Here is a 25,601-nt window from a genome sequence, read left to right as displayed (position 1 = left end):
ATCATTACATAACGGCTCGTTTTCTAAAAAAAAAAAGACAGTTAAAATGATTGTTAAATAATGACCCGTGATTTAAATTTAGAGCAATGAGCACAATAAAAAATTAAATATTATATCTTATTTGGATATGTATTTTTATTGTATATTTTTTTTTCCAATTTTGAATTACATATTGTATTTAAAATGGCATAACCCAGTGCAACAAAGTCCCAAATTGTAAAAGAAAAAAACATTTTTTATGAATTCCGTACAATTACACATTTACGTTCAATTAAATACATTATCTTTAATATTACAGAGTAGGAAAACTTATACTGTATATAATAATACATTTAATTAAAATAATTCATATAATAATAAATTTAATTAAAAATAAAATATTAAAAAAATAATTATAATAATAAGTCCTTTAATGTTCAAGATAGGCACAATACTTTTTTCCCGAGGCCAGTCTAGAGGAACTCTCGTCGGTCTTTTAGCTTGACTGCTCTTCTGCAGTTGCTGGGTGCGAATCTCATTTCCTTTTTCATCTCTCTTTCTCTCTCTCGCTCTCGCTCTCCGGAATCTCATTTCTCTCTCCATTCCGTAAGATTATATATATTTTCTTTCTCTCATTCTTACTGATTATTGCTATTTTTTGTGTGTTTGTGTGTATCTGGAGGCGTGTATTGGAGTTAAACTGGTTAGGATTTTTTTTTGAGTTTTGAATTTGTTTATTTATTTGATTTTATTTTTTGGTTGATGATATAGGAGAAGCGGCATTTTATCGATGTAGTCGAAATTTGGTTGGTAAGCCGTGGTTCTCAAAATCGTCAGGTAAGGTTCGTAACGATTTTGTGATTCTTTTCGATTATTTGCATTTCTGATTCGTGGTTTTTGTGTGAAAACCTAATTTTTGGTTTTATGAAGGAGTAATTAGAGATGAGGTTGTTAAAATTTATAATTTACGTTTTTGTGATTTTTTTTTGTAACACCACTGATTTTAGGGCACCTTAAAATTAATTTACTAAGTGTTGTGTCCTTAAATTGGTCCATTTTAAATTATTCTATCATATTATCTGGCTCAAATAATATTGAAATTATTTTATTACTCTCCTCAAAATTATTCCTAGTTTCGGAATCCTTGTTTCCTAATTTTATATTATTTCTTGGGCTCCAAGTCTAGTCTAAAATCACCCTAAACATATAGGATCACACTTGTGTGAGATCGTCTCACGGATCCTTATTCGTGAGACGGGTCGGGTCGGGTCAAAGCACCATGCAAATGTCATACTTATATGTGCAAATCTCACACTTATATGCTCAAATATAACACTAATCAAAAATACAATTTTTGTTACTTATAAGAGAAAAAGTAATACATTTTTCATAATAAGTAATGTTGACAAGTGCCTCTCACTTATAAGGGCAAATATAATACTTTTGAGGAAAAATGTAATACTTTTAAATCGAAATGTAAAAGTATTGTATTTTCCCTTAAAAGTATTATATTTTACCCTAATAAGTAATAAAATTTTTATTCCTGATTAGTATTACATTTGAGCATATAAGTATGACATTTGTGCATATAAATGTTACATTTGCATCTTGACCCGACCCGACCCGACTCGTCTCATGGTGAGACGGTCTCACACAAGTTTTTGCCAAACATATATTATATTGAGTCTTATACTTTCCTAATTTTTAAAAAAAAAATCCTAGTAAAGATGTACAATATTTCCCTAATGTTATGTACGTACCTATGTCCTAATATATAAATATACGTACGTAGTTATGTTTAATATTCCCCTAATCTTATTTATATCTTAATCTTAATATATATATCTATGTAAATATATGTAAGTAGGTATGTTTTCTATTATTATTATTATTATTATTATTATTATTATTATTATTATTATTATTATATTATACAGGAATGCTACACGGTAGTATGTACATATTTATTTATTATTTATTTATTTATCTAATCTTATTATATATAATTATTTCCCTAATTATATTTTCCCTCTTTAAATATTCTCCATGAATTAACCCTAGTTCTATCATATATTCCTCCTCTCCCATATCCTCTCTGGAATCGATCTTTCTCTCTCAAATAAATAAAACCCTAGCCTTCTCTTTGTTTATCATCAATTCAAGAATTAGAGGTCAAGGATCATCAAGTTTAGGTGGTTAATTTTGGACTTTCGAGGTAAGATTTATGTTCACTCAAAATTCTTTTACCCCATAACAAAAATCATTTTTATTTCTAAGTGATTATGTGCAAAATCTTTTTAAAATCTTTCAAGAATGTTTTCCGCAATGATTATGGTTAATTGGACTATGTGATTCATGAATTCTTAGTATTGTATTTGTGATATTTAAGGTGGAAAATTATTTGTATCTTGTGTGTTATATATGACTTTGGCATATATATATGTAAATAACTAATGTATATAATCGTAAGTAGTAGTATGCGAATATTTATGAATATTGTATGTTATTCGCACATATGAATGTTAGGGAATTTGGAATTTGAGTTTGATACGTGTACTGTGCATATATAAATGTAGGATAACTGTGTTCTTTATTTATGAATTTAGTATGAATAATACATGACTATATTAAAAGTAATATATATATGCATATAAATATTGTACGTACTGTAGATAAATTCACAAACTATGGAATCTATATATGTGTATGTGTTTATATAATTGGTGTTAGTAATGGTTTGTGTATATATATGTGCATACATGTATCTCTTGTTTGAACCGTGTGCATGTAGCATCATCATTAGACATAATATGAAAATATTTATATGTTCTTTATTCGTGGAATTACCAATACATGATATATGGTGTGGTCAATTTGGTAGATGATATGGGTGTATTTAGAGTAATATTATATTTAATTAATTTTGGACATGGAGGATTTATACTTGGATTCTTCTTGTGAGTTTGGTCTCTCACAATTTGGTTATGAGGTGGTGGAAATCCACAATTTGATTATATTGATACATACCGGAGTGGGCCGGATAGTTAATCCCACAGACTAGCTCTTTGAGTTCATTCTACCCATTGGTGTAGGTCTCCCATTGGGGGTATGCATACTTAGGAATCGATCTCGAGCCAACTGTGTGGGTCTCCAGTTGGTTTTTCTTTTGGTCACTGGGGCCGAAGTAATGGCTCTTGCATGGTATTTCTCCTCCTTTTGGACAAAAATAGTTAAAGATGGTTAAGTGTGAACATTCTATTGTGGTGGAATACTATAAGTATTATATATCATATGTTGGTAGTAGTGTATTCAGTAGCATGTTCTTATGTGATTTTATATGATGGCTTATTTGCATACCTGGCGTATATCTAGCATGTTTAGCTTCATATCATGCGTGAGAAAATTTAAAATAACAAAGATAAGTTTATAAGGGGTTACATGATGTGCCATTTATGTGTCGTGTGTTTTATGTGCTATGTGCAAAATATTTTACGGGGTGGAGTAAGTCTTACAAGCTTTATGCTGAATTTGTTTCTTTGTGTTCTTTCTCCTTAACTCTATTTGCAAGTGATGTTGCATAAGCACTGGCCATGAGAGCGACTCACCTAGAGATTTATTAATAATTTATTAACTATTTAGATTAGTTGGATTAATAGTTTCAGTTAGACTCGATTATTAGTTGTTTTTGTATTAGTACCTACCTTGGGATATTATTATTTTAAACGGATATTTTTGAACCTTATATCGTGAGTTGTCTTTGGTTAGTAGTTTTCGCCTGTGCGTTTAGATATAAGTTGTATCTAAACGTGGCGGTAGCATCCCTTTTTCCCTTGTTTTGTTAAAGCTTCCGCAACTGAACATGATTTTTAATTAAATAAATTTCTTTTGTCAAATATTTTGAGTTTGGAAAATGGGGGTGTTACATATTTCTTCGCATATTCCTAATTTCTGAGAAGTGAGAATTAGAATCAAAGTTAAAAAAAAAACTGAAATTTTCAGAAATGTGCCAAGTAAACATATTCTTTGTTTTCTTCTAAAATTTTAAACAACTCAAAGCAAAAATAATAAGTCCGTGAATATTATATATGTTCATAACTCACTGTATATGTTCATGTTTGTGTTTCAAAATATATTGTTTGATCAATTTCATTAATCTAAAATAGGGTTCTAACATTTTATATCTTGATTTGTGTGACTCTAAATATATTATATAGATAACATATAGATAATAAGTAAAACAATGATTCAAACACTATATATTTGAGATTGAATTTGAGACTTACCTTTGTCAGTGGTTTTTTGTTTCTTGCTGCCCCTAAGAATTGTTGACCCTGTGAGTTTCTTCATTATGTTGTTTGTTTGAATTGTGAGAAACTGATGCAAGAAAAAAAAATAGTTAAAACTAATATTTAGTTGTTTATTTATATGATCCTAGTATTGAATTTAGAGTGAATAATTATAATAATATTATTTCTTTCCTTTATTAGATGTCTAAAATTATTACAATCAATAGTCATAATAGGTAACTTGGAGTATAATTGTAGTTTTGATTTATTTCCTTGATTGAATTAAAAAAAAAATAGCATTCTGTTCTGAATTTTCTGTAGAAGTTGGGTCATTAGTTCTTGCATATTTGGAAGATATATGATATCGAATTGAATGAACATTTGGTATCGTATACGTTTAGATCCTTACTCCTGAAACTAACACCCAGCAGTCTTCCATGGCTTCCACTCTAATGAAAGAGGCTCCTCCCCACTCTCCAAGGTCATCTCAGGAGAAAAAGTCTCATGTTTCTGCTTCACCTAGCCATGGTGTTGCCCCTGCAGCAAAGTAATGTTTTTCTCCATACTTTATCATCCAAGAAAATTACTATCAAGCACCCCATCACTCCCAGCTTTGTGTTAATTTCAATTAAAGTAAGTTTGTATCTCTTCCTTTTGTATCCCCTATTATATGTATCCTAAATCTATGTTGAACATGTCTGAAATACAAAATCATCTACTCCAGATACTACTTAATACTTACGCCTTGATTCCAATGAATTTAATTTTTAAGATGGTTGTATCTTGTGCCCCTCCACATCTACCTTGCACTTTTATCTCTGTTATAAAGCATTGTCAGCAAAATAAGGGTTTGGTAAAGTTTGCATATTACCTTTTAAGAAGTTTTAAGACCAAATAAAATGATCATATATTCATATCCCAGATGCAATCATGCATTTCTCCTCCATATCCAATACATCTTAATTTTAAAAGTTAAATGTCTGATGTGTGTACAATTGTACAACTTCAGTGTTCTGATATCAACTTCATTTTTCCATTTTCATCCAATTCCACCACATTTTCTGCTTGAGTGTTAGTCTACTCAAATTCTTTTTATTTATTTATGCGAAAGTAGATTGTTGGATCTGCATGGTTCCGAATATGTACTTACCTTTGAAGACGAAGATGGTGACTGGATGTTCGTTGGTGATCTTCCATGGGAGTAAGTTTGGTTTTTCTTTGGTTATGGAATATTCTCCATTTCGACCTTGAATATGCCCCCATTAGTACTATCCTTAATAAGTGAAAATATATTAAATGCGTTATGGAAAGTTCGAAAATGGAATATTGTTAAGTTGTGCAAAACAGTGGTAGCATTTTGAAGATTGTTTAAAAGAATAATACAAAAACATAACATGAAATTATAGCATGTATTAAACAAAAGTGTAAAACTTAACAGAATAAAACATAAGTGTTAAGTCTATTCAAAGTAATAAAAACACCAAATGAAATACATATTGTTCATGCTTAAACAACTCCAAAATAACAAAGGCTAGCATGGGTTGGGCTCATTCTTAGGCTTTTTCCAAGTCTTTGAAGATGATGAACAATCCATGTTTGTTCTCTTCAAGAGTGTTTTCATCAAGAATGATTAATTCTGAATTAGACGAAGGTATAACTTCTAGTGGTTCAATGCCCTGATTCAAAAAAATAATAAACATTAGCATAAAAGAATTTAAAACAGTATTTAAAAACATGTTAAATAGTACAAACTTGTCCAAAATTTTCATTGAATTCTTTTTCCTCAGCAAGCTTCCTAATCACACTGCCTTGTTCTCCCTTTTTGAAAGAATTGCTTATTGCTTCGTCAGCTTGCACTCCTAAAACAGTAAAAGCAACATTTCCTCTGTACTTAAATTGATCATCTCTTGTAACTATCATGAACTTCATGGTCTTTCCAATTAATCCCTCAATCTCATTGGGCATACAACCCTCCTATTCCAACCAAATAAACATTAAATAGTATAAAACGGATTATATTATTAACATGCTCAAAAACAAAGTCACTAACCTCAGAATATTTCCCCTTTAACTCGCTAGCAGTGATCCCTAATAGAGGCGAACACACATTATCCCAAAGAATTAGTTGTCCATCTTGCTCATCATCAAGTATATCAATAACCAATTTATACTTGATTATTTCGTCAGGACTCTGTTGGTCACATGACTTACAATACATTTGATCATTAATTTCTTGAAGTTTCTTCCCACAACCCTTATTCGCACATGCAATGAAGTACCAATCGCGTTGAATATCTAAAATTTCTCCAACGACCCAAAATTCTCCAATCTATAAATGGTATTTAAAATGCTTTAGAAATAGAGCAATTGAATATTGAAATGAATTTAATATAAATTGATTATAAATGTTTTTGACCTTCTTATCATCATAAATATCCATTAAAGAAGTCACTGTGATATTCTTATTTGACATAGTTTCCAACGATCCAGATCCCGTGTTTCTGGATCTTGAGCTTATACTCCGTATTGGAGTCAAGAACCTAGGCAAACTACTTAAAATAACTTGTAATCATAAAAGATATTACCAAAAACATATTATACGGTGTGACTAAAGTAAATTGTATTAATACCTATCATTGAAAGCAAAAAGCTCGGGGCATTCATAGTTGAACAAAATCCTAGTTGCAGTATACGAACTGGAAATCCTAATCTCACCATCTAATATACAAAAAGTATTTGTAAATAAGTATATCTCACACAAATAAAATAAAATATACCATTATGTTATTACTCACCATCAGTGACCCTAGCTCTACATAATTGTAGTATAACAATCAATGGGTCTGTTAAAACACCATTAAAAAAGGGCAAAACGGAATCCACATGCTCGTCCCATAAGGTTACGGTCAATCGACTTTCCCTGAATAAAAACAAATTAATTTTGTAATAAAGGATATATGTTTACACATGTCTGGATATCATTCTTAATGCAATCGACTTTCACTGAACATTGTAAATTGGATATTATGCTTAATGTAACCTTTAATATTATTTACAAAAGAATGTTTACGGTCAATATATTATTTTTGTATTTTGAAATAAAATAATAAGGCATAACAAATTACAAAAGTGCATACCTACAATCCTCAATAACAAAATCAATCAACCTTTGGGAATTTTGTTTAACTTGAATATCTTTTGGCTGATGAATGGAAACGACACGACCAATCAAATCTGTGAAAATAATAAATACATTAACATGACATAGGATTTGTATAACATTAAATATAAAATGACATTGGAATGGTAACTTACCAATTAACTGGTTACAATCAACACCTCCTTGAACCTTTTAAGGATCCAAAATCCTTAAATTAAAACATGCTTTTCGGAAAAATTGAATCATCTTGATCCGAAAAACTGATCACCATATCATTGTTTGCTTTCAGGATGTATTTGTGCTCGCATGTCTTAAACCTCATGCGAGATGTATGCACAATGAAATTCTGAACGTCATAAACCTTTCCTTCCCTCAAAAGAGTATTGAATTTTTGAACATATTCTTTTGGAATTTTTAAATGGATGCAAATTCCCTATGAGAATCATTCAATAATTAAAATTATTATGTAGATATTGAATAAAAGAGAAAATTTTGTTGTTTAAATAATGTATAATTCAATACATACCTTATAGTCATGAAATAAGCACTCTAGAGTTTGGTGGTTCAGTGGTGTGCGTTGATATTCTTTAGAAAAATAATAACGCATTAAACGAAGGCATATGGATATTTTTCTTGTCCTAAAAGAGAGTTGGGATGCAGAAAGAAGACTTGAATCCATACTTTATTGTTGAATAGAATGACAATAGAATGACAATACAAAGAAAAAATAATATGTATGTAAATTGATCATGAGGTGTAGCATATATATATATGAATAAAATGGAGTAAGATTGACCACTTTAGTAGGATATTACCATTTGAAATTTGATTATAAATGGTTATAAATTAAAATGTAATAAACTTGAATATTTGACTCATAATAAAGAGATAAATAATCTTACGTAATAGTAGAATAATAAAGAGATACATAATAGTAGAATGACGGAGTAAAGAAATAATACATAATAATACATAATACATAATACATAATAATAAAAAATATTTGACTATAGTTAATATTTTAAATAATTAGTTTTTTTTTGTAATGTACATAAATAAAAAAAAAGACTAAACTTGTTCAATAATTTGATTAATTTAAAATTGAATTACCGTGTGGGTGAAATTATATTGTTCTTTGGGTGAAACTTTTTCAATAATTCAATAATTTGATTAATAATTAAATTAATTTGATTAATTTTGATTCAAACTAATTGAATTTTTATTTTGAGAAATTGTTACCTAATCAATCAGACTAAATTATAAAGAAAATATATTAGGAAAGACAATTATGATGATAATAAGAAAAAATTTTGTATAGCATAATATAAATATATATATATAAGATGATATATAAGATGATATATATCTATCTATTAATAAAAGCATTATCCTCCTTCTAAAGTTTCCCGCTCAAAGTTAGGGTCATTTTGGTAAACTCAGTTATTTTATTTATTTATTTATTTATTTATTTATTAATTTAATAATTATTAATTTATTATGGTTAAATGTTGGTGATTCAATAATTGGATTTATTAATTAATTAAAATGTTAAATAGGTAATATAAAAATGGTAATATTAATTGGTGATTGAATAATTGATGATATAATTGGTGATTTGGTGATATATTTGTAATTTTGATTAAGTTATTTCAATCAAATAAAATTTAATACATAATTTCAAGATGTATTCTTCATCCAGTACATTAATAATTTTCCTAATCTTATATATATTTATGTACCTAAAAAACTATGTTAATTTCCTAATCTTATACATAGTTATATATATTATATGTATTATATGCTATACATGATTTTTTCTTATTATCATCATAATTGTCTTTCCTAATTATTTTCTTTATATATATATATCATCTTATATATATATATATATATATATATATATATATATATATATATATATATATTTATATTATGCTATACGGATTATGTATATATATGTATATATGCACAAAGGGAAATTTAACGGAAATTATTGACTGATTTATATATGTTAATCTTTTGACTGATGTATATATATGTATATATGCACAACTAAACATTTTTCTTTCTATCACATTATGAGTTTTTGATAATTGCCATCTAGGAGAAAGTGATAAACCAGCAAAGGACTAGAGAATTGGAAAGGTAAGGATTAGACTATCAACTCTATTAATTTTTCATGTTTTTATTTTCGCCTATTGAATCTGTTTTCCTATTCATCAAAATCTATTTCTCCCGATTTTTTCTGGAAAATCAAGAACCATGAGGACTCTACAAACGGTTGGTTACCGGATTGGCGATGCGGTGGAGGTGGCGAGCAACGATGAAGGTTTCGTGGGATCCTACTATGAGGCGACGGTGGTGGGTAAATTGACCACCGGCAATGTCTACATAGTTCAATACAAGAATTTGATGACGGACGACTTTTCCGCCCCACTGACGGAGAACGTTCCCCTCGCACAAATCCGGCCGCAGCCGCTGCAAGTGCAGTCCACCTTTTTCAACATGTACCAGGTAGTGAACGCCTTTGACAATGACGGTTGGTGGGTCGGTCAAATCACCGGGAAAATCAGGAACCGTTATTATGTCTACTTCGAGAATTTCGGCGAGGAGATTCTTTATCACAAAGATAATATCAGAATCCATCAAGATTGGGTTCATCACTCGTGGGTTCCCAACCAAACCCGAATCCAACCCGTTTTTTGATTAAAACTATTTGCAGGTTTTAACGAAAATATAATATAAGGACTCCCGTTATGTTTTTCTGCCATGTTATGTTTTAATATACTTTTTTCTGCCATGTTATGTTTTAATATACTTTTTTCTGCCATGTTATGTTTTAACGAAAAATAATACATAATATTAAAACATAACATGGCAGAAAAAAGTATATTAAAACATAACATGGCAGAAAAACATAACGGGAGTCCTTATATTATATTTTCGTTAAAACCTGCAAATAGTTTTAATCAAAAAACGGGTTGGTTTCGGGTTTGGTTGGGAACCCACGAGTGATGAACCCAATCTTGATGGATTCTGATATTATCTTTGTGATAAAGAATCTCCTCGCCGAAATTCTCGAAGTAGACTTAATAACGGTTCCTGATTTTCCCGGTGATTTGACCGACCCACCAACCGTCATTGTCGAAGGCGTCCACTACCTGGTACATGTTGAAAAAGGTGGACTGCACTTGCGGCAGCTGCGGCCGGATTTGTGCGAGGGGAACGTTCTCCGTCAGTGGGGCGGAAAAGTCGTCCGTCATCAGATTTTGTATTGAACTATGTAGACATTGCCGGTGGTCAATCGACCCACCACCGTCGCCTCGTAGTAGGATCCCACGAAGCCTTCATCGTTGCTCGCCACCTCCACCGCATCGCCAATCCGGTAACCAACCGTTTGTAGAGTCCTCATGGTTCTTGATTTTCCAGAAAAAACCGGGAGAAATAGATTTTGATGAATAGGAAAACAGATTCAATAAGCGAAAATAAAAACATGAAAAATTAATAGAGTTGATAGTCTAATCCTTACCTTTCCAATTCTCTAGTCCTTTGCTGGTTTATCACTTCCTCCTAGATGGTAGTTATCAAAAACTCATAATGTGATAGAAAGACAAATGTTTAGTTGTGCATATATACATATATATACATCAGTCAAAAGATTAACATATATAAATCAGTCAATAATATCCGTTAAATTTCCCTTTGTGCATATATACATATATATACATAATTCATATAGCATAATATATATATATAAAAGATGATATATATATATATATAAAGAAAATATATTAGGAAAGACAATTATGATGATAATAAGAAAAAATCATGTACAGCATATAATATATATATAATATATATAACTATGTATAAGATTAGGAAATTAACGTAGTTTTTTAGGTACATAAATATATATCAGATTAGGAAAATTATTAATGTACTGGATGAAGAATACATCTTGAAATTATGTATTAAATTTTATTTGATTGAAATAACTTGATCGAAATTACAAATATATCACCAAATCATCAATTATTCAATCACCATATATTACCATTTTTATATTACCTATTTAACATTTTAATTAATTAATAAATCTAATTATTGAATTCACCAACATTTAACCATAATAAATTAATAATTATTAAATTAATTAATTAATAAATAAATAAAATAACTAAGTTTACCAAAATGACCCTAACTTTGAGCGGGAAACTTTAGAAGGAGGATAATGTTTTTATTAATAGATAGATTAGTTTGTTCATTAAATCATTACTATTGGATTTATTGCAAATTAATTATAATTTGTAAAAACATTTAATCAATTATGAATTATAATCAATTGGTAAAAAAATTTAATCAATTGGTAAAAAATTTAATCAATTATAAATTTAAAAAATTTAACATAGAATGCTCAGAATTCCACCACCCCAAAGAATGTAAAACAATTCATTTTATGCGTTATGACATTATTCTAAGCATCAAATACAGTATACAAAGTCAAATAAAAGGCAAATTGGAATGATTTAATAAAGGCAAATTGCATACAATAAAATAGAAATTGCATGGTAACGTACATTATAAAAAAAGGTAACAATTCTTAATCGGTGAAAAACGGTAAATTGATTTAAAATAATAACAGGATTGATTAGGAAATAATTCTTAATTGTTGAAAAACAGTAAATTGATTTAAAATAATAACAGGAGTGATTATTATTAATAAAGGCAAATTGCAAATTCTTAATTCTTAATCGGATAATAACATGAGTGATTATATTATAAATAAAGGCAAATTGCAATGATTTAATAAACGCAAATTGCATACAATAAAATAGAAATTGCATGCTAACGTACATTATAAAAAAGGCAATAATTCTTAATCGGGGAAAAATGGTAAATTAATTTAAAATAATAATAGGATTGATTATTATTAATAAAGGCAAATTACAAATTATTAATTCTTAATAATAATAATAATAATAATTGGATAATAACAGGAGTGATTATTATTATTATTACGGTAAATTGATTTAAAATAATAAATGATTGATTATTATTAATAAAGGCAAATTACAAATTATTAATTCTTAATTCTTAATAATAATAATAATAATAATAATAATAATAAGATAATAACAAGAATGATTATTATTATTAATATTAATCAATCAATAATTATTATTAATCAATTATTTTTAAAGTTTCCAAATAAATGTCTATCTAATAAATTCCCATACCACTATATAAATCATGCAACAAATTTCACATCTTTCGTTGACTCCATCTTACTACTTTAGCTTCATACACAAAAAATCTACATGCAATGGCGCCTATTTTTGTTTTACTATAAATAAGATAAACGCCTTTTGTACTGCGTGGGCAATCAAAGTACGATTGATTCGTCTTTACGAGGTCAAGAACAACCGAGGAGAAACCTTAGAATCTGTGTTGGAAGATGTTGAGGTATATGTTCGTTACATATTGTGTGTGTGTATATATATATATATATATATATATATATATATATATATATATATATTCATTTCTTATGTTTTTATCGCTTCAATCTGATCATAATTCATGAAGTTCCCACCCTAGTTGTTTCATTTTTATATTTATCTATTTGTTTGTTTTGATATGAACTAATTGAATCATAATATATATTTTTGTTGTTTCTTTTTAGGCTTTGATCTGGATTCTCAATTCTTCTGTCTTTCTTTATTATTTTTAGTTTTTGAATTTATATTTGTTATATAAAAGAGTACACCGTTAGTTGTTTACCATAATCTCAATTGTGTAGTAATATAATTACTAATTTTATCTATTCATAAAGTGTGATTTTTGCTCATATCATTGCTCATGCCCTCATGAAGTTCTCACCCCAGTTGTTTCATTTTTATATATTTATCTATTTGTTTGTTTTGATATGAACTAATTGAATCATAATATATATTTTTGTTGTTTCATTTTTATATATTTATCTATTTGTTTGTTTGATTATTTATAATTACCTTTAATTTTATTATTTAAATATTTAATATAAAAATATTATCCGTGCATCGCACGGGTAATTTACTAGTTATACTAAAGGTGTTAGTGCATTCTTGTTTAGAGTCTAAGGAGAAGAGTGGACACAAGCTGGATTTTGGATGAACTACTTCAAAAATCTCTCCCTCACTCTCTTTTACTTACCGTACTTTATTTATCGTACAAATCGAACTAAACCTACACTTTTAGCAATATCAAACTACGTGCGAACAAATTAAAAAGGGGTTAAAAATATATTTCCGTTGTGCACTTTGAAAAAGTTTTCAAAACCATTCAAGTCTATTCACCCCTTGTTGTTCACCCCTCCCTCTAGACTTGAATCCCTAGCAACAAGTGGTATCAGAGCAGTAACCTAGCTTGAATGGTTAAAGTTTTGCTTTTACTACCTGGTGATCTCCATTTTAAAATCAAATTAGTTTTTATATCGCATGTAATATTTTTCTCAAAAATGGATAACTCTCTTTCTAAACGCTTGATATTCAACTTAGAGAAATTTAATGACTAGATAACCCTACATGATGAGATGTGAGAGGTTGTCACAGAAAATCTAATCCAAATAATGATGGTGAACACAACAATAGTTTAAGACACTAATGCTCCTATATATATATGTCCCTAAGCCTCACCAAGAATGGTCAAACGAGGACATATTATTCAAAGTTGTGGATGGGACTATCTTCCCAGAATAAGGAAATGCAAGTCAGCTAAGGACATCTGGTAGGTTCTTCTTCAGATAGGTGAAGGAGACGAGCAAGAAAAGGAGAACAAGCTGATGATAACCATGAAGAAGTTTGAGGACTTCAAGATGGTTGCTGGAGAATCAATTGTTGACATGGAGACTAGATTCATTAAGCTACTAAGCAAGATTAGTGATCTCGAGAAGGAGATAAATCAGAAGGAAATCAACTTGAAGGTTCTGAGACCCAAGTCTTGGGAGATGAAGCTGACTGCCATGAGAGATCATCATGATCTAAAGGCCATCCCTACAATGCAAATTTTTAGAGATCTAAGAGCTTATGAGTTTGAGATGAGCTCAAGGGATGATGAAGAACCCAAAAACAATACCCTAGTTGCAATACAATCATTAACTTCATCCAGGTCAAATCCTAACTTATCTGATTTATGAACTAACGAGCAATTTGCTATGTTTGTGCGTAAAGTTAAAATGTTTATGAGGAATAACTGAATTCAAGCAAGTCTATCTTCTTCAACAAGAGAAACTTTGAAAGGTCATTTGGCTCGAGGAATAGCAAGGTCCAAGAGTACCAGAATTTGTGTTACAATTGCCAAAGACCTGGGCACTTCAAGGCTGACTGCTTGTATCAAGTTGTGAGTAAACATCAGGATCAGCCAAGGTGTTCCAACAAGGAGGACTTGAGGAATACTTTTAAGAGAAACCAGTAACCATGCTCTAAAGAAACCGATAAGTTACCCAAGGAGTCAAGTTCCTCCAGTTCAAATGATGAGAGCGAAAACTCAGGGGATGAGAAGGGACTCATCTACCTCTTCACCAAGGACCAAGAAGAAAATGATCTTTGTTTAATGGCAAAGAAAGATGAGGTAAACTCTCCATCTACCTTTTGTTCTTTAAGATCACGTGATAGTGATGATAATTGTGTAATCCTATGGATTCATTTGTTAAACTGATAAAGGATTTTAAATCTATGAAAAACACCCACTCTAAGCTTAAAGAGGAAAATAGTCGCTTATTGGTTGAACGTGAATCCTTCAAGACTATTATGGTAAAAAATTCTAAAATGATTTGCAAATTAAATCAATTTGAAACTGAAAATAGTCTAACCGAGATATGAGTGTAAAGCAATAGAAGTAAGAGAACACAATCTGCATGAGGTTATTGCAACATTTACTAATTCTTCCAAAATAATGGAGAATATGGTTAATATTCAAAAATCATCCAAAAGCAAAGTAGGATTGCCTTTGATCCCAACTATGACTCACATGATATCTTGATCTGACAAAAAGATCATTCAATTGATAGGGGTTTTAAATTTTATATTTGTCAAAAGTCAAGAAAAGTTGTCAGAACCTATTCAAGTAGTTAACAAGGGTAAATCACAACAAACAGATAGTAGACGGATAATCAATTTTTTTGATCAGTTATAGCATATACTTCGATCGATTTCAGTCAATTATAATGATCAAAATTTTCAACTGACCATTACTCATCCCTACTGAAAGACTTCACAAAAGAATTTAGCAGCCAACATAAGAAGATTCATATTGCATACATATCATACACATATACATATGCAAGCCGAGGCAGACATGTATTCGTGTTATTATTCATATTGCAAACATAAAACAAACTAGCACACACAATCTTGGATACTCTCAACACTACAATGGCCTCCCATACACATTTGTAATCCTTTGCAGCTCTGCCATTATATTTCTCAACAATCTACTACTTCAATGGCGGGGTAATCGCATACTTATATAATGTCTTGTCAAAAACACCTCCCATTCTTTGGCCTGCCACTTCACTTATTGGCACTGCATTAGAAATCTCTTTCAGTTCTTCTTTAGTGAGCTTCACCTTCACAGAATCAATGTTATCCTGAAGGTTTTTCATCTTAGTAGTTCCTGCATTCATATCAGAAAACCCGAGACTAGGCACTTAAAATGAATTGAAGCCAGTTAATTAGACTCTAGCTATATAATCTGTGATATATCAAAGCATATATAATTGTTTACTTACAACATATATATATATTTGATGTCAGCATATCCATATGCAAGCTAAGTATTATACTAATAATGTTATTAATCGTAAGTACTTCAACTGTAAAGAGCTAGAGTGACGTACCGGGAATGGGTACAAAGTCATCACCCTGATTAAGAACCCAAGCAATAGCAAGTTGAGCAGGTGTGCATCCATGTTTCTTGGCCAATTCTTCCACACGATAATATATGCCCTTGTTCTTTTCAATATTCTCTCCGCTATATCTTGGTTGTGATCCCTGATAAATGGACAATTTTGATTCATCATTCATAATACTGTTATTCAACACTCTTTTGAATGATGTTTAAAATATATATAAATACATTTTGTACCAGGAAACTGCTAGCAGGCAAGCTCTCCACAACAGCCTTTCCACCAAAAAGTCCACGGCCAACGGGGCTGTATGAAACAACCCCAATTCCAAGTTCCCTGTAAATTAAAGAGACCTAAAGTTAGATAGAAGTTACAATGTCAGATTTAATTTCTTTTGTGCTTGCTATACCAACCACCATTTTAGAGGATCAGAACGTTATCTTGCAAGAGGACCAAAGTTTATAATTCCCTCAATACCAGAAGATAATATCTCCACATTTAATTTTGTCACACATATAGCATTTTACAGTATAATGTTTACTGAATAGAGACCTGCAAAGAGGTATAATGTCTTCCTCAATGTCACGAGTCCATAGGGAATACTCCTGTTGCAGAGCAGTGATAGGATGAACAGCATGTGCCCTCCTTATTGTGTCTGGGTGAGCTTCAGATAGCCCAACATACTTTATTTTACCTTCTTCAACTAATTTCTTCAGTTCTCTCATCTGAACCCATACAAAAAGAAACTACAATTGTAAGAGGCTATGGATAAAATGGGAAGCAATTATTTAAAAAATATTCTTCATTCCAATGCGGAGTATTAGTTTCCCTCCTAGATGCTCGAGGTGTTGTGAATGGTATGGAGGAGACAAAACAAAACAAAACAGAACATAGCAAAAAAAGGCCGCTTACAGTTTCCTCAATAGGCACTGTTGTGTCAATACGATGTACATAGTAAAGATCAATGTAGTCAACTTGAAGGCGCTTCAGGCTAGCTTCACAGCAGGAGCGAACATACTCAGGAGTACCTTTCACTATAACCTCAGTAGATTCAATTCTACAGATACCGAACTTTGTAGCCAGTTCTACTTTTTCTCTGGGCAAATGTTTCAATGCCTGCAACAATCAAATTTAACACGAGTTAAGTGCAACACAACAAAAAACTACTCCACATTACCGGAAAAAAATTATCATAGTACATCCATGAATAGAAATGTGAAGAACTCTAGATCGAAGTACATGATTGTTAGAAACAAAAGAAGAATAAAGCAAATGTGCATTTTCAGTTTGACATTGGTAAATTCACTCTTAATGTGCATATTTAATAAGTCCGCTATTTGTTCAAACTAAGAAGGTCAATAGGCCGCTCTCGTTGGAAGATGAATTGTAATATTGTAGTTACTAACTCAACAATCTGACCAACTCTGTTGGTTACTCCTTTCTAAACTTGTAACCTTGTGGCTGTTAATCACTTTCTGTCACACACTGAACCAATTTATATACATAGGAAGATGGTTTTTCTTCACGAGGGTTCCTGAACTCAGATATCTAATTCATAATTCACAATTCACAATGGTATCATTAACTTAGAAGCTAATTAAATTTTGAAGAGCACAAATTTACCTTGCCAACCAGGTACTCATTAGCATGATCTGCTCCATAAAAGTCAGAAGTATCGAAAAATGTAACACCTTTACTAAAAGCCTCCTTTATTACTGCTATCCCTTCTTCCTCTGAAACCGGATTGTTGTACACTCCAGTTAGCCCCATACAACCATACCCCAATTTTGACACCTGAAAGCATACAAAATTTGTAATTTGTAAAGCACAGCAACAATCAAATCCAGAAGAAAACAGAAATTTATAAACACACAAGTAAAAGAATAAGGAAAAGAAATGAAATTGAGATGAAAAACCTGGAGTCCTTGGCTCCCAAGCTTCACTCTAGGCATAAAAGCAGCCGCCATTTTAGTATTTCAATCTCTTCTTTGTATGGGATTTCTCCATGGAGGGTGTGGGTATATATACTTGGCATCTACAGGCGCCATTGCAGTCTGTGAGGAGAGCGATGAGCTCATAGGTAGTGCAGGGCGTCATCGGTTACGTTTTCAAACCTGGCCCGCAGGCGGCTCAGGCACGATTCTCCGGCATAGTGCATCATTCTTTTCAAGTGACAAGGGAAACGCTCCATTACTATTGCACGCTAACTGTAAATTACGTTACTATCTCAGGGTGTGATAAACAAATACTCCGTATATAATACACACATATATATGTATGTTTTTTTTTTTTGAATAATAAAAAAGTTTTGTAATTATTATTGAAATGTGCATTAGGTAAACTTTGCAACTTGCTTGAAAAGGTCTACAACTATCAATCAGTCTAAAAATTTATTGAAAGTTGTATCACTTTCTAGAAATTTATTCGGAAGAATGTCTTTTTATCAAAAGTGATTCTTTTGAAAGAGTAAAATTCTAACTTTGTATCCCTTGATGAAGTTCAAATTTTCTTTTTTTTTTTTAATTAAAAATATTAAGTGTACCCTCAAACGGAGAAATTGAGAACTGCATCGTCTGCATTATTGGCCTGTCCTACAGGACTATCACTGTCCCATGAAAATGAAGGATGTAGATTTTGTTAATGTATTTGGTAAGAAAAGTATTACTTATTTTTTCGAATTCTACTTTTAATTTTTATTTTTTTTTTACAAAGTTTGGAGGTAGACAATTTTTCTTGAACTAATAAGATAAAAATATTCTACCGAAACTTGTCATATCAAAAAGTATAATTGATAGAGTAGAATTTGGGAGTCCGATTCCTACAAATAATAAATTGCATTTATTTAGCTCAAATAATTATTTTTTCAATTACTCGTAATTTACACTATTACTTTATATTTATTTTATGACTAATTTATATTTATATAATAATATAAAATATCATTAATTATATTTATATAAAATATATTACAATTATAATTTATATTTATATAATTATTAAAAATTGTAAAATCTAAAATTTGTTTGCTTTGCAACAATAATGGTTGGTTTTTTATTTTAAAATTTTGTTAGTTTAAGGGAGTCAACAAAGAGAGAAAAAAATAAAATAAAAATTAGTGCATGGTCATCCATTGGGGACCACTTAAATGTGAAATGCACGCATCGGGGGGGGGGGGGGGTTTGTTATAATTCACGAGTTTTTTTCCTCCTAAAAATATCACACCAAAAATTTAGTTTGCAGAAAAAAACTTCACTCATTCTCTCCTCTTCCTCACATATGCAAATAGAAAATCTTTCTAAAAAAATCTATTTAACAAAATGCAAATCGTCGAGTGAAATCCTTTCCATTTTCTCAAAAATTTCACCAAAACCCCTCAATGGAGAAGCTCTTAGAATTTTCATTTTAATCACATTATAAGCACACAAATTTCTCTTTGAGTTGTCAATCTATAAAATTAAATTACTATAAAATGTGTATCTAAAATATAAAATACTTGTCCGTAAAAGTCATTCTATATATGTTAATAGTTGAAATGAGAAGGAAGGATATGATGGAAATGTGTCATTCGGGTATCGGTACCACCCTTTAGTGTGGGGCAAGAAACCTGAGTGTTGCATGAAATAGTTTGATGAGGAATGGCAAGGGAGACCTTAGGTTTATGGGATTAAAACTCCCTCTTGATGTTTTATAGCCTTCTTAGGCCTAGGTTTTTTAGCTTTCCTTGATTTGATGTAAGACTTAGGCCTCCTTTCCTTTCATGGGTTACTTTAGGGCCTTACATGTCAAGAACTACTTTTGCTGGTTTGTAATAGAGTTAGATTTAGTTTTAAAAAAAAATGTTAATAGTTACAGGTAAACAACTAATTTATGAAACCTTTTTTTATTTAGTTATTTTATTTATAAACAGATAATATTTTTAACATATCAAAATTGCTTATGGCTGACCTTGGGCAAGAGCAAGTTGGGCTCTTTCTTGGGATCCATGCATGGAGGGGGCCCACCATACCCCAACTCACCCCCTTTATATGTGTGTGTGTTGGATGAAATGCGGACAGAGCTTCCCGTGCAAACTGCATCACCAGGTATGCATGAATGCACTACCACGTGTTCAGAAATGCACAAATGCAGCACACCCTGGTGCATTTTTGAAGCCGTGGTGGTGCATTCGTGCATATCTAATGGTGTAGATCCGCACGTTTACACGGGAAGCTCTCTTCTCTTTTAATTCATAATCCATCTTCATTGTTAGCTCAATTATAATTGCTTTACAATCTAGAACATGAGTGTCTAGATTTTCTTAGGGATTGGATTAGCATTTGCATGCATGGTGTTAGTGTGAATTTGAATTACTATTGGGAATGAATATGTGTTGATTGCTTAAATTCTTGATGGAAGTAGAAGGTTTTGTTGATCTCCATGGGGTTAGGGCCCAACCACATGGAAGACCTAGGAATTAGCCTAGTTTCCAAGAGATTGGGACTAAGCTAAGGCCTCAATATACTTGCATTTCCTGTCTTAAATCTAAGAGGACAAAGTCCAAAATGAGATGTAATTAAGGTGTTCGACAAAATGTCTGATGGTAGTAACATAGGCACGTGGTGCTATATTACACCATGATAGGCCAAGGAGACCTAAAATGACATTAGTAATAGCAATCATCTCTCTTGAATCACAATTAGCAAATTATGCATTTCCTATCTAATACACTTAGGAACCTAATGCAAGGAAAGGCTAATCGAAGACTCATTTCATTCTACTTGTTTCTCTTTAAGTGATTTGTTTAATTTGCTCTATAGTCCTTGAATACTTTATCTTTACACACTTGTTACTTTGAACATAATGCTTTTGCACACACTTGGATTTAGCTCTTTGTAGGTTCATGGCTTACTTATGATCCGCTATGCATCAATCACTCCAAATTTGTCATCCTTTGAGACCGACATTCCCGGAGAATCTTCATTCTCCAACTTACTTTCCATCGACTGCAAAATAAGTTTTGTCACAAAACTAAATTGATTTTTTATATCTTTTAAATCTATTCAAGAGAAAAAAAATGCATTGGCTACCACAATAACAACACATTTGGTTCACGAAGGGAATAGGAATATTATTCCACATGGAATAGAATAGGTAAGGAATAGAACATGAATTGTATTCTATTGTTTGGTTCGCTGAAAGAATAGACTTTAGGAATTGTATTCTAATGTTTGGTTGGTTAAAGGAATAGAAATGGAATAAGTTTTAAAGTCATACATATCCTTATACAAAATAATAATAATAATAATAATAATAATAATAATAATAATAATTATTATTATTATTATTATTATTATTATTATTATGCATACATACACACATGTATTTTGTTTATATCTAAGTTGTCTTTATTTAATAATTCTTTAATATAAAGATGTGTTTTTATTATAATATGGAGTAATAATAATAATAATAATAATAATAATAATAATAATATATTTATTAGAGAGATACATGGGAGATTGAGAGATTAACTCATGGCTAAATTTTTTGAGTTTGAATATGTAATTAACATCCTTCATTTTTCTATATAAATAGCCTAAGTAAATACAATTACGTAATTTCACGTACAGTTCTCTCTTGCTCACACACACACACACACACACACATATGTTGTGTGTGTGTGTGTGTGTGATTTTATTGGTACCGGGTCCACAATAAAATGGACCCCGGGTCCCATGTCCCCATATATATATATATATATATATATATATATATATATATATATATATATATATATAGGGTTGCACTCTCGTGCGTACTGTCGCTCAAGAGAGAACTGCGGACAAATCACAACCGTCCACGTGTCCAGATCAACGAATCAGATGCAATTTTTAAAAAATGACGCGGTGGCATTTTCATAAATAACTGAAACTTTGGTGCACCTAGTTTCACTTACAAGTGCACCTATTTTCGCACCTATTTTCACTTGCAAGTATGAGTATTTACCTTGTTAATATTCATGCACCCATTTTCGCAAAATTTTTTTTTTTGTTAATTTTGTTTTTCGTTTTCAGTTGTTCTTGTTTCATTTTTTTGGTTAATTATTCCGTGTATAGGGTTTGGTTATTAATGTTTTTTTTTTTTAATGTTGAAAATGTATTTTTTGTAATTGCAGTTTGGTTTTGTGTTTTTGTTTTTTTTTTAATTATATATTTTTTTTAAATATCTTTGGCAGTTTTTTAAGTTATTGTTTCTTAGGTTATTTCCTTCATTACTCCATGTATTTGATATGCTTGAATGATATTTTTTTTGTTTATTAATATTTAGCAATTGTAGGGTTTTGGTTCTTGTTGTGGTGTTTTTTTTTTGAATAAAATTAGTTCGTGTACAGTGTTTGGTTGAATCATATGTATGTTTTGTTGTTTATTAATTTTTAGAAATTGCAAGTTTGTGGTTATTAGTTGGTGGAATCATATGTGCCTAGTTGTTGTTGAAAATTGTTTTTTTTTTCATTGAACTGGCAGTTTGGTTTTGTTTTTGTTTGTTTTCTTTATTGTTTTTTAATTTTTGGCAGTTTTGTAGTTTTTGCTGTGGTTTTTCAATGTTTGTATTTTTATTTTTATTTTTACTTAAATTTAAAAGTTGAAAATTGTGGATATCACGGTAGATTGATTTTTTAGTTCACAATATTGTGTGCCTAGGATTAGTAATTGTGTGCTAATATTGGGAAACTGGTGTGCTGAGTATATATGCTTTTGGTCGTTGGAAACATTAATTTCGTTGTACATACAGTTAATAGAAGCCCGAAGTAGGAAACTCAACATTTTTAAAACTAATAAGCATGAATTTGTAATTTTTGAGTATATAATTGTGATTGTAATATTTATTTTTAATTATATTGCTGTTCGTGTGTTTTTTATTTGTTGGGCAATTTTTTTTTTTTGTTTATCTTTATTTGTTTTTTGTTTTTTTGTTTTTTGTTTTTTTTTTTGTTTTTGTTTTTTTGTTTTTGGCATAATTTTTGCCAGTTTGGTAGTTTGGTTTCGGGGTTTTACTTTTTGTTTTCGTATCTTCTTATGTAGTATTTAAAATTGAATATTTGTGTGCCGTGGGGTAGCAATTATGTGCCAATGTGGCAATGTTTAGTATTTAGTTGTTATTGTGGATAGGGAACTCAACATTTCTTACTGTTGTTCATAATGGGTGCCACATGTGTTTTCGTTGTGTGACTAGGGTGGGTTTAGTGTGTGCCTCAATTTTGAGTGGAATTTGCAATATTTAGTTTGGTACAATCTTCGCAGTTTGGTTTGGAGGGTTTACATTTATTTTATATCAACTGTTTCCGTCAATGAATCATGTTGGTATTTTTAAATTGTTTTGTTTGCTTTACTTATTTAAAATTCTTGTTTTGCATGTCTTGTTTTGTCATTCTTGTAAGGAAATATTTTCAATACTTTGCTTTTTAGTAATTTTTGGTTTCTGGTCATTATTGCATGATTAAACTAGTTATTATGTGTGCCACATGCATGTGTTGTTGGGTTATGTCTCGGGGGTTATCAAGTTTGACTGTCTTTAGTTATAGGGTGTGCCTTGTTTGGTTATACACAATCTTTGTTTTACCAATTCATGTTCCACGGGTGGTGTGGGGGTGTGCCTTTGTTGGTTGTAATGTGTGCCTTTGTTGGAAATTCTATGTTTCTCGGTTTCCTTATATTTTTGGGTTTTGCTTTTGCGTGCAATGTGTGCCAAGTTGTGTTAACTGTGTGCCATTGATAAGCTCCCAAGACACCTATATATTTGAGTATAAATAAGGGTAATTGATAGCATTTTTAGCATTTTGTTTCATCCCGAATTGGTTGTCTCATTTAATTTTTGCACGATTTTTAAGAAATTAAAGTAAATGTAATGTGCTTTTCAATTATATATGCTCCTTACTTTTTCACTTTTGGAAATAAAAGCAATAAAGAAAGCAAAAGTTATTAGGGTAAATTAGAAAAAATAGAATGATGGTGATGTTCAATTTTTAAAAGAGGACAACATTTTGGAACAAACTAAAAAGGAAAGTAAGATAGGTAAAATGAGACAAAGGTCATATATATATATATATATATATGTAGTCCCATGCGGTTGTGCGATTATTTTAGGTGTGTAATTGTCCTTTTTAAGGTGCGTGGTTGTATGTTTAAGGTGCGTCAATGTTGAAATTTAAGGTGAGTGAACCTAAAGCTTAAGGTGCGTGGTTTTTCCTTCTTAGGGTGTGTTGTTTTCTTTCTTAATGTGCGCCATTTTAAAACCGTAGATGCGTGGTTTGTGATCTTAAGGTACGTGGTTTGTGTACTTAAAGGTGTGCCGGCCTAAAGCTTTAGGTGCACGTGATTTGTGTTTTTAAGGTGCTTTGTTTGTTTGTGTGCTTAAGGTGCGTAGTTTGTGTACTTAAGGTGCGCCATATAATGCTTAATGTGCGTAACTGTACAACTGCACGGGAACCCTTCCCAGCACTTGAACCCTTCCATATATATATATATATTATGGTCGCTCTCCCATGAAAGTTACCCTTAATGTGAGAATGTGAGGACTAATCTAGACCATTAAATTAGAATGATGCATAAATGAGATTAAAAGGAACAAATCGCACGGATTAAGAAAACAACATGCATTTCTATACCAAATTTCGTGCATCAATAACTCTTTGGGTGTGCATTCAAACACCGCCAAAAAAATCAACGATGGACATCACAATGTTCTACGATGCACCGCACTAAAGTGCACTAACGCACATCGCACTAGCCTACGATGGATTACTCACAATACTGGGTTGCATAACCAGCACACCCAAATGCACAACCGTACTACCCAAACATGTGTACATATACACCAACATCCAAATATAGGCAATATTATACTCAAAGAACGAGCAAAAAAAACAAAATACTAATTGCTTTGCATGGACGAACACTCGATCAATGATGAAGAAATTACGACTCCAAATCGTAACAGTGATAAACCAAGAAAATTGGACACAAATTTTGTCAAGCATTACCCATGCGTTCACATTTACAAAAAAAAAAAAAAAAGAAAAAAAAGAAAAGAAAAACACACTACTACCCCCACATTAACAAAAAAGATCAATCCATGTCATCTTAGGAAATTAAATCTCAACCATCTAAATAAAAAAAAATGAATGCACAAAATTAGTCTTCACATTCTCACATTAAGGGTGAAGATATAGAAAGTACACAATCTTTTGATAATCTTTATTGGTGGAAGGTTAATCAACCAAGATTTTCAATCTTGGTTGAAATAGCAAGGGTGT

At 30.9% G+C, this 25,601-nt stretch overlaps 2 protein-coding genes across 2 annotated transcripts; both read right to left on the bottom strand.

The window, feature by feature from the left end:
- Positions 1–5,818: 5,818 nt before the first annotated feature.
- Positions 5,819–7,747, bottom strand: LOC116024307. The gene is made up of 9 exons (XM_031265202.1): positions 7,694–7,747; positions 7,581–7,614; positions 7,403–7,499; positions 7,061–7,185; positions 6,896–6,983; positions 6,682–6,814; positions 6,316–6,594; positions 6,018–6,239; positions 5,819–5,941 (listed from the first exon to the last, which is right to left on the bottom strand). The coding sequence occupies exons 1-9, from the start codon at positions 7,745–7,747 to the stop codon at positions 5,819–5,821; spliced, it is 1,155 nt and encodes a 384-aa protein (XP_031121062.1).
- Positions 7,748–15,666: 7,919 nt separating this feature from the next.
- Positions 15,667–18,469, bottom strand: LOC116024630 (perakine reductase-like). Its single transcript, XM_031265572.1, has 7 exons — positions 18,226–18,469; positions 17,933–18,103; positions 17,222–17,425; positions 16,862–17,034; positions 16,549–16,645; positions 16,301–16,454; positions 15,667–16,077 (listed from the first exon to the last, which is right to left on the bottom strand). Exons 1-7 carry the CDS (start codon positions 18,274–18,276, stop codon positions 15,899–15,901), a joined length of 1,029 nt encoding a protein of 342 aa, XP_031121432.1. The 5' UTR covers positions 18,277–18,469; the 3' UTR covers positions 15,667–15,898.
- Positions 18,470–25,601: the final 7,132 nt, after the last annotated feature.

The sequence above is a fragment of the Ipomoea triloba genome, chromosome 7 (genome assembly GCF_003576645.1).
Source record: "Ipomoea triloba cultivar NCNSP0323 chromosome 7, ASM357664v1".
Classification (NCBI taxonomy): Eukaryota; Viridiplantae; Streptophyta; class Magnoliopsida; order Solanales; family Convolvulaceae; genus Ipomoea; species Ipomoea triloba.
The sequence above is the reverse complement of the archived record's forward strand: the minus strand, read 5'-3'. Positions and strand labels throughout refer to the sequence as shown.